Below are 15,304 nucleotides of genomic sequence, written 5' to 3' on the forward strand. Positions count from 1 at the left end.
ATTGTTAGCTGCATTTTCTCTCTGCTCTGCATTAGTGTTGCTCAGTGTTCATCAGTTTTCAACGAGCCACATTTAAAGGCTTTTTTCCTATATTTTCTATCTCATGCTTACCTTCTTTTCTATTAATTTTTGTTCCTTTTTAAATTAACCCTAACACTCTACATTCTTGACTTTCTCATCTAGTTTCTTAATTGGAAGCTTACTTTTTTCACTTTCAGTCTTTCCTCTTCTCTAAATCTAGGGTATAAATTTCCCTTAGGCACTACTTGAGTTTCATTAGAAGAATTTATCATACCACTATTTTGTGTTTATTATCATTATTTCACAATATTTTGTAAGTTTTAAATTTATTCCCAGACTCAGGTGGTTTTTGGAAGGATCTTGCTGAATTTCCCCAACTAGAAGTGGCTATAAATATTTTCTTACTAGTTCTTAATTTTATTCCACTGTGGTCAGAGTAAATATTCTGTATGAATTCAAAGAGTGAAAGATTTTGCCCTATTATGTGGTCATTTTGGTAAAAGTTCCGAGTGCATTTACAGTAATGTGAACTCTTGCGGTGTTGGGTGCGTTGCTCTATGTGTTACTTGGTTAAACGTGCTGATTATGTTGTTGTACATCTACTGAATTCTTCTGTTTTTTGTATGTTTGGTCTGCATGCTTTTGAAAAAGATCTGGTAATAATCCCCCATTTTGATTGTGATTTTGTCTATTTCTTCTTTTCACTCTGTCAAGTATGTTTCAAAGCTATGTTCTGTTACCTTTCTTGAATTTTGTTGTCTAAAATATCGTTATTATGCGTACATCTCATTATACTCATGAAAATTCCCTCTTTAATTCAATTAGTGTATCTTGGCTTAAAGTCTACTTTCTGGGACATCAATATAGCTATTCCAGTTTTGTTACAGTTAGTACATTTTTTCCATCATTTTACTTTCAACCATTCTTTGCTTTCATAATATAAGGAGGGCATTTTGCAAGTAACATTTGTGTCAGTTTTGTTTTATCTTAATCCATTCACTGTAAATGCCATTACTGATATTGATGTGTTGGTATCTGCCATTTGCTTTTAATTGATCCCCCTGCTTTATGTTCCTTTTTTTCTCCTTTTTTTCCCTCCTTTTGTATTAAATAAATCAGTTATTATTCCAGATTTTCCTTTTTCCTTTTGATTTTCAGCAGCTTTAGTAGGAGTGGGGGTTTTCATACTCCTTCATTTAGTTTTTTTAAAAAGTTCTCTATTGGTATATCTTCAGATATTTCTTCTGCAGTTCTTTCTCTCTGTCTCTGTATCTCTTCTCCGTCTCCTCCTCCTCTTTCTTCTCTTTCTCATCTCTCATCTTTAGGACTCCTCTAAATCACTATATTCTAAGTTCTATATAAAATTCTTTTAACTTATTCATTCACTTTTTAAACCTAGATATTTTATTTTAGGTTGGCAATAGTTCCTTCAGTTCAGTTCAGTTCAGTTCAGTCCCTCAGTCGTGTCTGACTGTTTGAGACCCCATGAATCGCAGCACGCCAGGCCTCCCTGTCCATCACCAACTCCCAGAGTTCACTCAAACTCACGTCCATCGAGTCAGTGATGCCATCCAGCCATTTCATCCTCGGTCGTCCCCTTTCCCTCCTGCCCCCAATCCCTCCCAGCATCAGAGTCTTTTCCAATGAGTCAACTCTTCACATGAGGTGACCAAAGTACTGGACTTTCAGCTTTAGCATCATTCCTTCCAAAGAAATCCCAGGGTTGATCTCCTTCAGAATGGACTGGTTGGATCTCCTTGTAGTCCAAGGGACTCTTGAGAGTCTTCTCCAACACCACAGTTCAAAAGCATCAATTCTTCGGTGCTCAGCCTTCTTCACAGTCCAACTCTCACATCCACAGTCCAACTCTCACATCCACACAGACCACAGAAAAAACCATAGCCTTGACTAGATGGACCTTAGTTGGCAAAGTAATGTCTCTGCTTTTAAATATGCTGTCTAGGTTGGTCATAACTTTTCTTTCAAGGAGTAAGCATCTTTTAATTTCATGGCTGCAATCACCATCTGCAGTGATTTTGGAGCCCCCCAAAATAAAGTCTGACACTGTTTCTACTGTTTCCCATCTATTTCCCATGGAGTGGAATAGTTCCTTAGACATTTGTATTTGTTTATGATTTTTTTTCATCTTTTTACCTGCTTATTCTCTTCTTCTCTCTTTTCCCCTAAATACATTGATTGTAGTTAAAATCCTTATCTGCTAAGTCCAGCATTTCTATCATGTGTGTCTCTGCATTCTCTTATCTTTTTTCACTTTGGTCATTTGTCATGTTATACTAGCTTGTCAAATGTCATGTCATTTTTTATTGAATGCTATAAATTATATATGAAAAAATAAGATAACTCCTGTTACATTTTCTAACACCTGAAAGGATTTACCCTTTGTTTTCCTTCGCAGGTAGGGGGAAGGGATGTGTATCACCCAAACATCTAAATATAACCTAAAACTGAGCTGTAACAAGTATGGGTTGCAGTTTTGGTAGCACTCAGTCCACCTCTGATTTCTCTGTCCCTATGACATAGCCTTTCAGAGATTTCAGTTCAGAGCCTATATTCTTTGGTAGCTAAGTACCCAAAATAATGAAAAAGACTCTGCTTTCCAAGTCTTTTTATATAGTTCTCTAGCTTCCTGCCCTTCACAGTTTATAAACTGGGCAAATGTTTGAGGAGAAAACCTGCTCTGTGAGAGAGGCTCTCAAGACTCTAATTCTGTCACTCCAGCACCAGGTAACCCCCAGATTATGTCACAACAGTAGTCCTCTGCTTGTCCAAGCCCAGATTATGAATCATTAAATTATGCAATGAACTGGCAAATTCCCACAGAGAAAAAGAAGCTATAGATCCTGGACTAACATTGAAATAATCTCCACTCTTTAGAATGTTAGCATCTTTAGTCCGTGTTGTGTTAACAAATGTCAAATACATTTACTGTTTCTTAGAAAAACATTTTCCAGCTTTTCAAGTTGTATCCAGAAAGACCCAGCAAGACACATTGGCCTGCTATGAACTCCATTCTCCCTGGAAGTGGAAAATTTTAAGTTTAATTCTCTACTTCATTATTTACTTAATGTGCAGCACTGATAGACATTATTTAACCCTTCTTTACCTACATTTTTTTAACCTTTCCTCCTACTTTTCAACCTTATTAATTCTCTTGCCACTGCTATAAGAAACCAGATCCAGCTGCCGCCCCAGTGCAATGCTGCTGCTGCTGCTCCGCCAAGTCGCTTCAGTCGTGTCCGACTCTTGACCCCATGGACTGCAGCCTACCAGGCTCCTCTGTCCATGGGATTGTCCAGGCAAGAGTACTGGAGTGGGTTGCCATTGCTTTCTGCATGAGTACAAAGACTCCATATCAGAACCAGCAGGTCTGCAGCCTCAGAGGAGAGCGCCTCCTACTGCTCAGGTGAGGGTCCCACAGGACAGAAGACCCTTCTCATTCCCCAGGTCAATGCCCCGTGTTCCATTTTTCTCTGCTCAGGTAGCAGACAGCTCCGCCTGGTGGACGGAGGTGGTCCCTGCGCCGGGAGAGTGGAGATCCTTGACCAGGGCTCCTGGGGCACCATCTGTGATGACGGCTGGGACCTGGACGATGCCCGCGTGGTGTGCAGGCAGCTGGGCTGTGGAGAAGCCCTCGAAGCCACTCGCTCTTCTTCCTTTGGGGCGGGATCAGGGCCCATTTGGCTGGGCAACGTGAAGTGCACAGGAAAGGAGTCCCATGTGTGGAGGTGCCCTTCCTGGGGCTGGGGGAAGCACTACTGCCATCACAGCGAGGATGCAGGAGTCATCTGCTCAGGTATGGTCAGTTCATGCCCACCAGCTGGGAGAAGGGAAAGTTCCAAGAAAGCTGGTGTCTGATCAGAGGGAAATAGGGGACGGGGTGGGGGGCTAGAGAGGACCGAGACAACTATCCATCCTCCCTGAGTGCCCTGTAGCTGTGAGCAATGAGCTTCATCTACTTTCCTCTTACAAGTCTCTGCTATTCTGTTCTTCTCCAGTGCTCTTACCTGACACTAAAATAGCTTTATTTATTCTCCCAGTTAAAATAAATCCTCATAATTTTTTTTCATAATTCACTTTTTGTAAGAGTGAAACATTTGCTAACACACTCCCTTTGCACAGGAAGGCTATGAGAGGCAGGGACAAAAATGAGGATGTACTTTCTGGGTGGAGTTGTTTCTATACAGACAGTGTGAGACATTATTTTGCACTAGGTTAGTATGAGTGGAGGCTACTCCTACTATAGGAGGATATCATTTACATGTATAGAGGGTATCCCTACAGAGGATATCATTTAACAGATCAGAGATTCTTATGGATTTGTGCCAGATTTCAAGTTTCCTTTGCAAATTTAGAGATAAATATTCATAGTTCTTTGATGGTAAAGAATTGTTGATGGAATGCTCTGAGTCATATATTCTTCCATTGTTACTAGAAAAGTCTCTCTCTCAAATTTTTCCTTTAAAATATCTGTATAAATGCAAACTTTGGAGGAACACTTAGCCATGTACTGAGTGTACTGAGTTTTCCGAGTAGTTATGTATGGACGTGAGAGTTGGATCATAAAGAAGGCTGAGCGCTGAAGAACTGTGGTGCTGGAGAAGACTCTGGAGAGTCCCTTGGACAGCAAGGTGATCAAATCAGTCAATCCTAAAGGAAATCAACCCTGAATAACTCATTGGAAGGATGTATGCGGAAGCTGAAGCTCCAATACTTTGGCCACATGATAAGAAGAAATGACTCATTGGAAAAGACCCTGAGGCTGGGAAAGATTGAAGACCAGAGAAGAAGGGGACGACAGAGGATGAGATGGTTGGATGACATCACTGACTAAATGCACATGAGTTTGAGTAAACTCAGGGAGATAGTGAAGGACAGGGAAGCCTGGAGCGCTGCAGTCCATGGGGTCACAAAGAGTCGGATGCGACTGAGTGACTGAGCAACAAAAACAATCAGTTAAATAAAAATGCTTTAATTAGAATGCGTAGCCTGTAACCAAATTCCCAGCCAGGGGAGGCTAGGGCTCCTAACCTGGGCCTCTCTGGGGAGATGAAAGTGGATAAATAATAAGAGGCAAGCAGATCATCCTCTCCCTCATCATTAATTCTTATATCAGTGGTCAGGCTAATCCTTCAATTCTTTAATTTCTGTGGTATCCTTTCTGTTCTCTCCTGCTCTCTATAGTAGATTTTTATTCTGTTACATCATTCCTTTTGAGACTTCAAAGTTCACATACTTATGCAATCAGAGTCCTTGACCAGGACAGATTCCACCATTACATACATAACCATGAGCACACTCAGAGACCAGGCAAATTATTTTAAAAATTATTCTTTATGATGTACAGCGTTTTTTTCCCCATTGGATTACCTTTTCTCTGTCCAAATAGGGTCCCTGAAGGATGAAATCATGATCACGAGTCTTTTCCTTGGTCTCTCTCTTACTCTATTCACTCCCCATTTAACCTACCACTCACCCCACCTCACTCCCTACAGAAGCTTTTCCATTTTGGAATGTCCTTTACATCTATTTGTAGCTCTTAAGATCATTTCTTCTTTTCTGCATTGGGGGAATTGGGAAAGGGTAGCAGTGCTAGGTGGCAAATGGGAGAAGCACAGGGGATAAAAGGTGTTAAAATCTTGTGGAACAAGTATTTGGTTTCCAAATCTATGTTTCATAACTACTGAGGCTTTTGCAATTTGGAAATCTCTAAAATATATATGGCTTGCTTGGTCCTTGCTATCTTCCTCTCACTCTCCTTTTTCGTAGCTTGATGGCTTCTTAGCTCAGAAATCCAGATAGGAAAGGAATATGCAGTTGGTATATAGATAGGGTTCAGTTCAGTTCAGTTCAGTTCAGTCACTCAGTCATGTTTGACTCTTTGCGACCCCATGAATCGCAGCACGCCAGGCCTCTCTGTCCATCACCAACTCCCAGAACACTCAAACTCATGACCATTGAGTCGGTGATGCCATCCAGCCATCTCATCCTCGGTCACCCCCTTCTCCTCCTGCCCCCAATCCCTCCCAGCATCAGAGTCTTTTCCAATGAGTCAACTCTTTGCACGAGGTGGCCAAAGTACTGGACTTTCAGCTTTAGCATCATTCCTTCCAAAGAACACCCAGGACTGATCTCCTTTAGAATGGACTGGTTGGATCTCCTTGCAGTCCAAGGGACTCTCAAGAGTCTTCTCCAACACCGCATTTCAAAAGCATCAATTCTTCGGCACTCAGCCTTCTTCACAGTCCAACTCTTGCATGTATACATGACCACTGGAAAAACCATAGCCTTGACTAAATGGACCTTTGTTGGCAAAGTAATGTCTCTGCTTTTGAATATGCTATCTAGTTTGGTCATAACTTTTCTTCTAAGGAGTAAGTGTCTTTTAATTTCATGGCTGCAGTCACCATCTGCAGTGATTTTGCAGCCCCAAAAGATAAAGTCTGACACTGTTTCCATGGTTTCCCCATCCATTTCCCATGAAGTGATGGGACCAGATGCCATGATCTTCATTTTCTGAATGTTGAGCTTTAAGCCAACTTTTGGAGAAGGCAATGGCACCCCACTACAGTACTCTTTCCTGGAAAATCCCGTGGATGGAGGAGCCTAGTAGGCTGCAGTTCGCGAGGTCGCTAAGAGTCAGACTCAACTGACAGACTTCATTTTCACTTTTCACTTTCATGTATTGGAGAAGGAAATGGCAACCCACTCCAGTGTTCTTGCCTGGAGAATCCCAGGCATGGCGGAGCCTGGTGGGCTGCTGTCTATGGGGTCGCACAGAATCAGACACAGCTGAAGCGACTTAGCAGCAGCAGCAGCAGCAGCAGCAGCAAGGCATCTTTCTCACTCTCCTCTTTCACTTTTATCAAGAGGCTTTTTAGTTCCTCTTTACTTTATGCCATAAGCGTGGTGTCATCTGCATATTTGAGGTTATGGATATTTCTCCCGGCAATCTTGATTCCAGCTAGTGCTTCTTCCAGTCCAGCATTTCTCATGATGTACTCTGCATATAAGTTAAATAAGCAGGGGGACAATATACAGCCTTGACATACTCCTTTTCCAGTTCTAACTGTTGCTTCCTGACCTGCATACAGTTTTCTCAAGAGGCAGTTCAGGTGGTCTGGTATTTCCATCTCTTTCAGAATTTTCCAGTTTCTTGTGATCCACACAGTCAAAGGCTTTGGCATAGTCAATAAAGCAGAAATAGATGTTTTCCTGGAACTCTCTTGCTTTTTCAATGACCCAGCAGATGTTGGCAATTTGATCTCTGGTTCCTCTGCCTTTTCTAAAACCAGCTGGAACATCTGGAAGTTCACAGTTCACATATTGCTGAAGCCTGGCTTAGAGAATTTTGAGCATTACTTTACTAGCGTGTGAGATGAGTGCAATTGTGCGGTAGTTTGAGAATTCTTTGGCATTGCCTTTCTTTGGGATTGGAATGAAAACTGACCTTTTCCAGTCCTGCGGCCACTGCTGAGTTTTCCAAATGTGCTGGCATATTGAGTGCAGCACTTTCACAGCATCATCTTTCAGGATTTTAAATAGCTCAACTGGAATTCCATCATCTCCACTAGCTTTGTTCATAGTGATGCTTTCTAAGGCTAACTTGACTTCACATTCCAGGATGTCTGGCTCTAGGTGAATTATCATACCATTGTGATTATCCTAGTCATGAAGATCTTTTTTGTACAGTTCTTCTGTGTATTCTTGCCACCTCTTCTTAATATCTTCTGCTTCTGTTAGGTCCGTACAATTTCTGTCCTTTATCGAGCCCATCTTTGCATGAAATGTTCCCTTGGTATCTCTAATTTTCTTGAAGAGATCTCTAGTCTTTCCTATTCTGTTGTTTTCCTCTGAATACATTAAATTCTCATCACTCCTTCACATTTGCTAAGAATGTCATGTCTAGGATGAAGTAATCAACTAACTCAGTTGTCTTGCATAATCCCATTGAGACTTCACTTTCTCTCAGGTATGTTCATAAATCCTAGGTTTTTAAGAAAGATGGCTAGGACCATTCCCTCCCTCTCCTATGACTCTCTGAGCTTTTGTCATTTTCAGACTTATCTGTGAACAACTTCTTTCATAATTAGGTTACCTAATTGTGACCTAATGCCTGCACTCAGATCCAGCCCACATGATGTTCTCATCCCCAGTGACTTGAATATTGGCTCAAAGAAAACTGCCCAAAATTCTAGCCCCGGAAATTTCAGGATGACCTTCTAAACTTCTCTGGCTCTTAGGCCTCTAAGCTCTCGAATCCCATGATCTTTTTTCACTCTCAGTTAGTTCAATTCTGCACTCAAGTTTGATAGTTTACAACTGTGCAGTTTCTTTGGGCCTTGAAGTTTCCAGGCCCCCAGATAAGAATTAACGTTCCTAACCAATATATATTCTCAGGATTCAGCCATTTCGAACTGACCCTGCAATCCTTCTGGATATCTCTTCAGAAACTTGCTCATGTAAATGCAATTTGACAATGACAGTCAAATTCTCTCTTCGTATCCCCTCTTATTCCTCTGTTGGAAAGAAAAACTTTCCCACCATTGCCTGTGAGGTGTTGTTTCCAATTGTCAAGCCAGGTTCATGAACACTCACTGGGTTTGTTGTTCTTTGTTTCTCTTAGGATTTGTGCGTCTGGCTGGAGGGGATGGACCCTGCTCAGGGCGAGTAGAAGTGCATTCTGGAGAAGCCTGGACCCCAGTGTCTGATGGAAACTTCACACTCCCCACTGCCCAGGTCATCTGTGCAGAGCTGGGGTGTGGCAAGGCTGTGTCTGTCCTGGGACAAGTACCCTTCAGAGAGTCTGATGGCCTGGTCTGGGCTGAAGAGTTCAGGTGTGAGGGGGAGGAGCCTAAGCTCTGGTGGTGTCCCCGAGTGCCCTGTCCAGGGGGCACTTGTCACCACAGTCGGGCTATTCAGGTTGTCTGTTCAGGTGAGATGCACGTCAGGATTTAGCCTCTGTATACACTCGCTTCAAGCTAAACAAGAAATATGATTTTTCTGAAATCCTGTCTGTTTCTATCAGTGTACACAGATGTCCGGCTCGTGACAAACGGCTCCTCTCAGTGTGAGGGGCAGGTGGAGGTGAACATTTCTGGACAATGGAGAGCGCTCTGTGCCTCCCACTGGAGTCTGGCCAATGCCAATGTTGTCTGTCGTCAGCTTGGCTGTGGAGTCGCCATCTCCACCCCAAATGGAGCAGAAGGAAGTGACCAACTCTGGAAAGCCCGATTTCACTGCTCAGGGACTGAGTCCTTCCTGTGGAAATGCCCTGTGACTGCCCTGGGTGTTCCTGACTGTTCCCATGGCAATAGGGCCTCTGTGATCTGCTCAGGTAAGAGAGGGAAGGGCTACTATACTTAGGATGCTCCTGGAGTGAAATTTCCCCAGAGCAGAGAGTAAGGGAAAACAGGCTTAAAAAGGAAGATATTCTGTAGTGAAATGTTTAATCTTGGTACCTAACTCGGGTTTCAGCTGCTCATTACTCAAGAATCCAACACTGAGAGACAAGTGTGGGGTAAAATTAAAGTCAGCTTTATTGAGGAAACCAGCAGTTCTGGGGAGACAGAGGACTAATGTACCAAAGAACCAGTTCCTCCTTGCTAATCAGGGGTGAGTGTTTTTAAATGGGAATATCAAGAGTTCACAGGCGGAAGTCGGGGACAGTTTACCTGCAGAATAGTACAGCTAGCTCTGACAGTCATCTTGGAATAGATCTGATCAGTGTCACCTTTATTGTTTGAATTACAGTTAATCATCAGCTCTAGTGTTGGTCTGTTCCCATTTCCTTGAGGCCGATCTTGGAATTGTGTAAGATGAAGATTATGAATTTCCCTGTTGGCGCAGATGTTAAAGAACCTGCCTGCAATGCAAGAGTCTTGGGTTTGATCCCTGGGTGGGAAGATCCCCTGGAGAAGGAAATGGCACCCCACTAGTCTGGTCATCATATAATTGATTGCTACCACCTGTATGTGATTTCAGTATCTGCCAAATAGCTCAAAGATATGGCTCAGAATGTTAGCTATAGCCCATGAGAAGGAACTAAAGGTCCTTGAATTTGTTTGCTGCTGCTAAGTTGCTTCAGTCATGTCCGACTCTGTGCGACCCCATAGATGGTAGCCCACCAGGCTCTGCCGTCCCTGGGTTTCTCCAGGCAAGAACACTGGAGTGGGTTGCCATTTCCTTCTCCAATGCATGAAAGTGAAAAGTGAAAGTAAATTCAGTGAGTTGTGTCCAACTCTCAGCGACCCCGTGTACTGCAGCCTACCAGGCTCCTCCGTCCATGGGATTTTCCAGGCAAGAGTACTGGAGTGGGATGCCATTGCCTTCTCCTTGAATCTGTTTGGGCACCCACTCCAGTGTTCTTGCCTGGAGAATCCCAGGGACGGGGGAGCCTGGTGGGCTACCATCTATGGGGTTGCACAGAGTCGGACATGACTGAAGTGACTTAGCAGCAGCAGCAGCAGCAAACTATTATTATTTTGTCTTATTTGACTGTTTTCCTTTGTTTCTGATTTTTTTCATTTCTGTGATCAAATTTATTCTTTAGCTAGGTTTTTCTACAAACAGAGGCAGGTGAGGGTGGTCTGTCTTGAGAAGGCTCTGTAAGGTCCTGCTCCATAGCATTCTCATTGTTCACTCATTTTTTCAGGGGAAAGAAGTGCTAAGAAATGCTAAGAAGTGCTATGTCAGGGAAAGAAACATCTAGATGAATAATATATTTTATGAAACATACTATTTAAGGATAATAATAGAGAACAAAGTACAAACAATAAATGTATACCTAGGTCATGCTCTTCAACTCAGATCTACAAAGAGAACATTCACAGCACCACAGGATCACTATTGCCTCCCAAGAGCCGTGTCTTCCTCCTCTCCAGGGAACACTGCTTACCTAAGATTTGTACTGCCATAGAATATTTTGTCATTTTTGAACTTTATGTAAAATCATACAGTATGTTTTCTTGTGTGTCTAATTTCTTTGACTCCAAACTGTGTTTGAGAGTCACTCATGATGTTGTTTATGGCAGCATTTCATTCATTTTTATTATTATTGAGTATGCTTTTGAATGATCACATGGCCATGCATTGAACTATTCAACTAATGGCAGAGATGTGAGTTTATTTCCAGTTCTTGACTATTACAAGTACAATGGTGCAAATTACCATGACGATGACTTTTGGCAAAAGTATTTATTATGATTTTTGTGTGTTTAATTCTTGGTCTTATATTTTTATTTTCTTAATGGTATGCTGTACTTCAATGAGCCAAGTTACCCATCTCAGGTTTGACTCATCAACTTTTTTTTCTGTCCATGTAGTGCTCTTTCAGTCAGTCAGTTCCGTTCAATTGCTCAGCCATGTCTGACTCTTTGCAACCCCATGGACTGCAGCATGCCAAGCTTTCCTGTCCTTCACCATCTCCTGGATCTTGCTCAAGCTCATATCCATTGAGCCGGTGAAACCATCCAGTCACCTGATTCTCTGTCATCCCCTTCTCCTCCTGCCTTCAATCTTTCTCCACTTCAGGGTCTTTTCCAATGAGTCAGTTCTTCCCATCATGTAGCCAAAGTATTGAAGCTTCAGCTTCAGCATCAGTTCTTCCAATGAATATTCAGGACTGATTTCCTTTAGGATTGACTGGTTGCCCCTCCTTGCCATCCAAGGGACTGTCAAGAGTCTTCTTCAGCACCACAATTCAAAAGCATCAATTATTCAGCATTCAGCTTTCTTTATGGTCCAACTCTCACATCCATACGTGATTACTGGAAAAATCATAGCTTTGACTAGATGGGCCTTTGTCAGTAATGTCTCTGCTTTTTAATATGTTGGCTAGATTGGTCATAGCTTTTCTTCTAAGCATCAAGCATCTTTTAATTTCATGGCTGTAGACATAATCTGTAGTGATTTTGGAGTCCAAGAAAATAAAGTATGTCCCTGTTTCCCCATCGTTTTGCCATGAAGTGATGGGACCAGGTGTCATGATATTAGTTCTTTGAATGTTGAGTTTTAAGCCAACATTTTCATCTCCTCTGTCACTTTCATCAAGAGGCTCCCTAATTTCTCCTCACTTTCTGCCATAAAGGTGGTGTCATCCACATATCTGAGGTTATTGATATTTCTCTCAGCAATCTTGACTCCAGTTTGTGCTTCATCCAGGCCAGCATTTCGCATGATGTACTCAGCATATAAGTTAAATAAGCAGAGTGACAATATACAGCCTTGACGTACTTCTGTCTCGGTTTTGAACTAGTCCATTGATCCAGTCCCTAGAACTCCTTATGGTCTTCTAAAATGAACTTTGTCTACTCCAAAATTACAAAAATGTTCTCTGAGAGTATCTCACAGAAGTGTAATTACTCTTTTTTTTTTTTTGCATATAATTGTACATTGCTTCTAGGATTGACATCTGTGTAGGATAAGGGTCAAGTGTCCTGTTTTCATATGGGTGTCCAGTTGACCCAAAATCTTTTTCTGAACAGACTATTCCCCACTGCAGTGCCACCTTTGTGATAAGTGAAAGGGCACATATGTCTGAATACATTGTTTAGACTCTCTATTCTGTTCCACTGTATCCTTTGTCTCTCCTTGCCCCTGTATCACATTTTCTTAATTATTGTAATTTTATAGTAAGTCTTGAACCTTCCCTGGTGTCTCAGAGAGTAAAGAATATGCCTGCAAGGCGGGAGACCTGGGTTTGATCCCTGGGTTGGAAAGATCCCCTGGAGAAGGGCATGACAACCCACTCCAGTATTCTTGCCTGGAGAATCCCCGTGGACAGAGGAGCCTGGCGGGCTATAGTCTGTGCGGTCACAAAGAGGTGGACATGACTGAGTGACTAAGCACACATAGTAAGTCTGGGTACCTTTAATTTAAAGAAGTTATGTTGCTGCTTTTCTTGCCAACTGCTTTGGTCAGTCTTGGTGTTTGTATTTGGTATACATTATTGAGCTGAAGCCCAATACTTTGGCCACCTGATGCGAAGAGCTGACTCACTAGAAAAGACCCTGATACTAGGAAAGACTGAAGGCAGGAGGAGAAGGGGATGACAGTGGATGAGATGGTTGGATGGCATCACTGACTCGAAGGACATGAGTTTGAGCAAGCTCCAGGAGTTGGTGATGGACAGGGAAGCCTGGTGTGCTGCAGTCCTTGGGGTCACAAGAGTCAGATATGACTAAGTGACTGAATAGCAACGTAAATTTTGAATCAGCTTGTCATGTTTCAGATATAAAAAAGCACAAGGGAATTTGATTGAGGTCAGATTTAATCTGTATATAAATTTGAGAATGACTGACTTTGACAACATTGAGTTTCCCAATTCACTGACAAAATATATCCCTTCATTCAGTTAGGTCTTGACTTTCTCTCAGATGTTTTGCACATCTTTAACTAGGTTTTCTCCTAGGCATTTTATGGGTTTGATGTTATTAGTATTTATTTTAGTGAAGGTTTTCTAGGAATGAATTCTCTCTGAACTTTACCTGGATTCCCCTAATGTTGGATAGTATTTTGCTTTAATCTTTCTTTCTTTTCTCTCTCTCTCTTGCTCTAGCTTTCCCTTTCTCTCCTTATTTGTCCCTCTCCTGCTCTGTTTTTCCCTGACTATGTAAAATCTTTCTGGATTAGGTTGCAGACAAGATGCTCCTTTATCCCTCCCTCCCAACAACAACAAAAATTCTTCTGGGAATTTCCTTACATAACCACAGTTCAGTTAAACCTTTAGAGATGTCAGTCCCTGATGACATCTAAATGCAACCACATGAGAAACCCCAAAGATAGAACTGCCAAGTTGAGTCTTTCCCAATTTACTGACCCGGGAAATCATGAGCAAAATTTAAAACTAAATTCCTTCAACTACTAAGTTAGGGGAAATTTTGTCATATAGCATTGTTAACCAGGCACTTACCATAGGACCAGCATTTCTAAATAGAGGAATATTTATCCTCTGATTTTCCATTTTACTATTTCTTCTTTATGTTAATCCAATGTGCTGATACACTCATTCTCTAGTTCTTAATTTCAGCTGTTAACTTTTTCAGCTGTATGTAGAGTTTTTTCTTTTTCTTTTTTTTTACAGGCAGTTTTCTTTTATTCTGTAAGTTTGTCTGTATTTTTCAAAATTTAATCCTATGCATACCCCACTATTATTAGAGAAAAATAATAAACACTATTTTCATTTGTTTTTGTTATCATTTCTCTGTGAAGATACACATCATGTCAATTAATTCTTTGTGCACTTTAATCATGGCTATTTAAATTCTCTGTCAGACTATAAAACTCTTAGAGGAAAACATAGGCAGAACATTCTTTGACATAAGTTGCAACAAGATCTTTTTTGATCAAATTCCTAAAGAAAATAAAAACAAAACAAAAAAATAGGATCTAATTAAACGTAAAAGCTTTTACATATCAAAGGAAATCATAAACAAAACAGACAACTCTCAGAATGGGAGACAATATTTGCAAATGAAGTAATTAACAAGGGATTATCTTCAAAACACACAAACAACTCAATCAACAAACCAAACAATCCAATGAAGAAATGGGAAAAAGACCTAAACAGACATTTTTTTTTTCAGACATACAGATGGCTAACAAATACAACATCACTAATAATTAGAGAGATGCACGTCAAAACTATAGGCAGGTAATACTTCACACTAGTTAGAATGTCTGGCATTAAAAAAATCCACAAATAAATGCTGGAGAGGATGTGCAGAAAAGGGGATCCTCCTACATATGAGTATGAAAATTGGTACAACTACTGGGGGTTGCCATGCCCTCCTCCAGGGAACATTCCAATCCAAGGATCAAAGCCAGGTCTCCCACATTGCAGGCGGATTCTTTACTGTCTGAGCCACCAGACTCAGAAGGCCTACACTATTGATACTAAGTATAAAATAGATATTGCTTGGAGAATCCCATAGACATGGAGCCTGATGGGCTACAATCCGTAGTGTCACAGAGTCAGACAAACAGCTGAAGTGTCTTAGCATGCATGCACACAGAAATAGATAAATAATAACTTCCTTATAGCACAGGGAACTCTACTCAGTGTTCTGTGGTGACTAAATAGGAAGTAAATCCATGAAAGAGGGGATATGTGTTTGTGTGTGTGTGTGTGTATGTATATCTATAAAAACAAACAGATAGATAGAAATAGTTGCTGTTGTTTAGTCCCTGAGTTGTGTCTGACTCTTTTGTGACCTCATGGACTGCCATGCTCCTTTATCCATAGGAATTCCTAGGCAAGAATACT

General features: G+C 41.4%; 1 protein-coding gene across 1 annotated transcript in view; it reads left to right on the forward strand.

The window, feature by feature from the left end:
- Window positions 1-15,304, forward strand: part of LOC101102967 (antigen WC1.1) — a 50,943-nt gene that overhangs the window by 20,632 nt on the left and 15,007 nt on the right. Inside the window, exons 8-10 of the mRNA XM_060413462.1 lie at window positions 3,521-3,835; window positions 8,666-8,974; window positions 9,068-9,376. Coding sequence (XP_060269445.1) covers window positions 3,521-3,835; window positions 8,666-8,974; window positions 9,068-9,376 — 933 coding nt within the window. The remainder of the gene's footprint in view (window positions 1-3,520; window positions 3,836-8,665; window positions 8,975-9,067; window positions 9,377-15,304) is intronic.

This window comes from Ovis aries, chromosome 3 (assembly GCF_016772045.2).
Source record: "Ovis aries strain OAR_USU_Benz2616 breed Rambouillet chromosome 3, ARS-UI_Ramb_v3.0, whole genome shotgun sequence".
NCBI classification, from domain to species: Eukaryota; Metazoa; Chordata; class Mammalia; order Artiodactyla; family Bovidae; genus Ovis; species Ovis aries.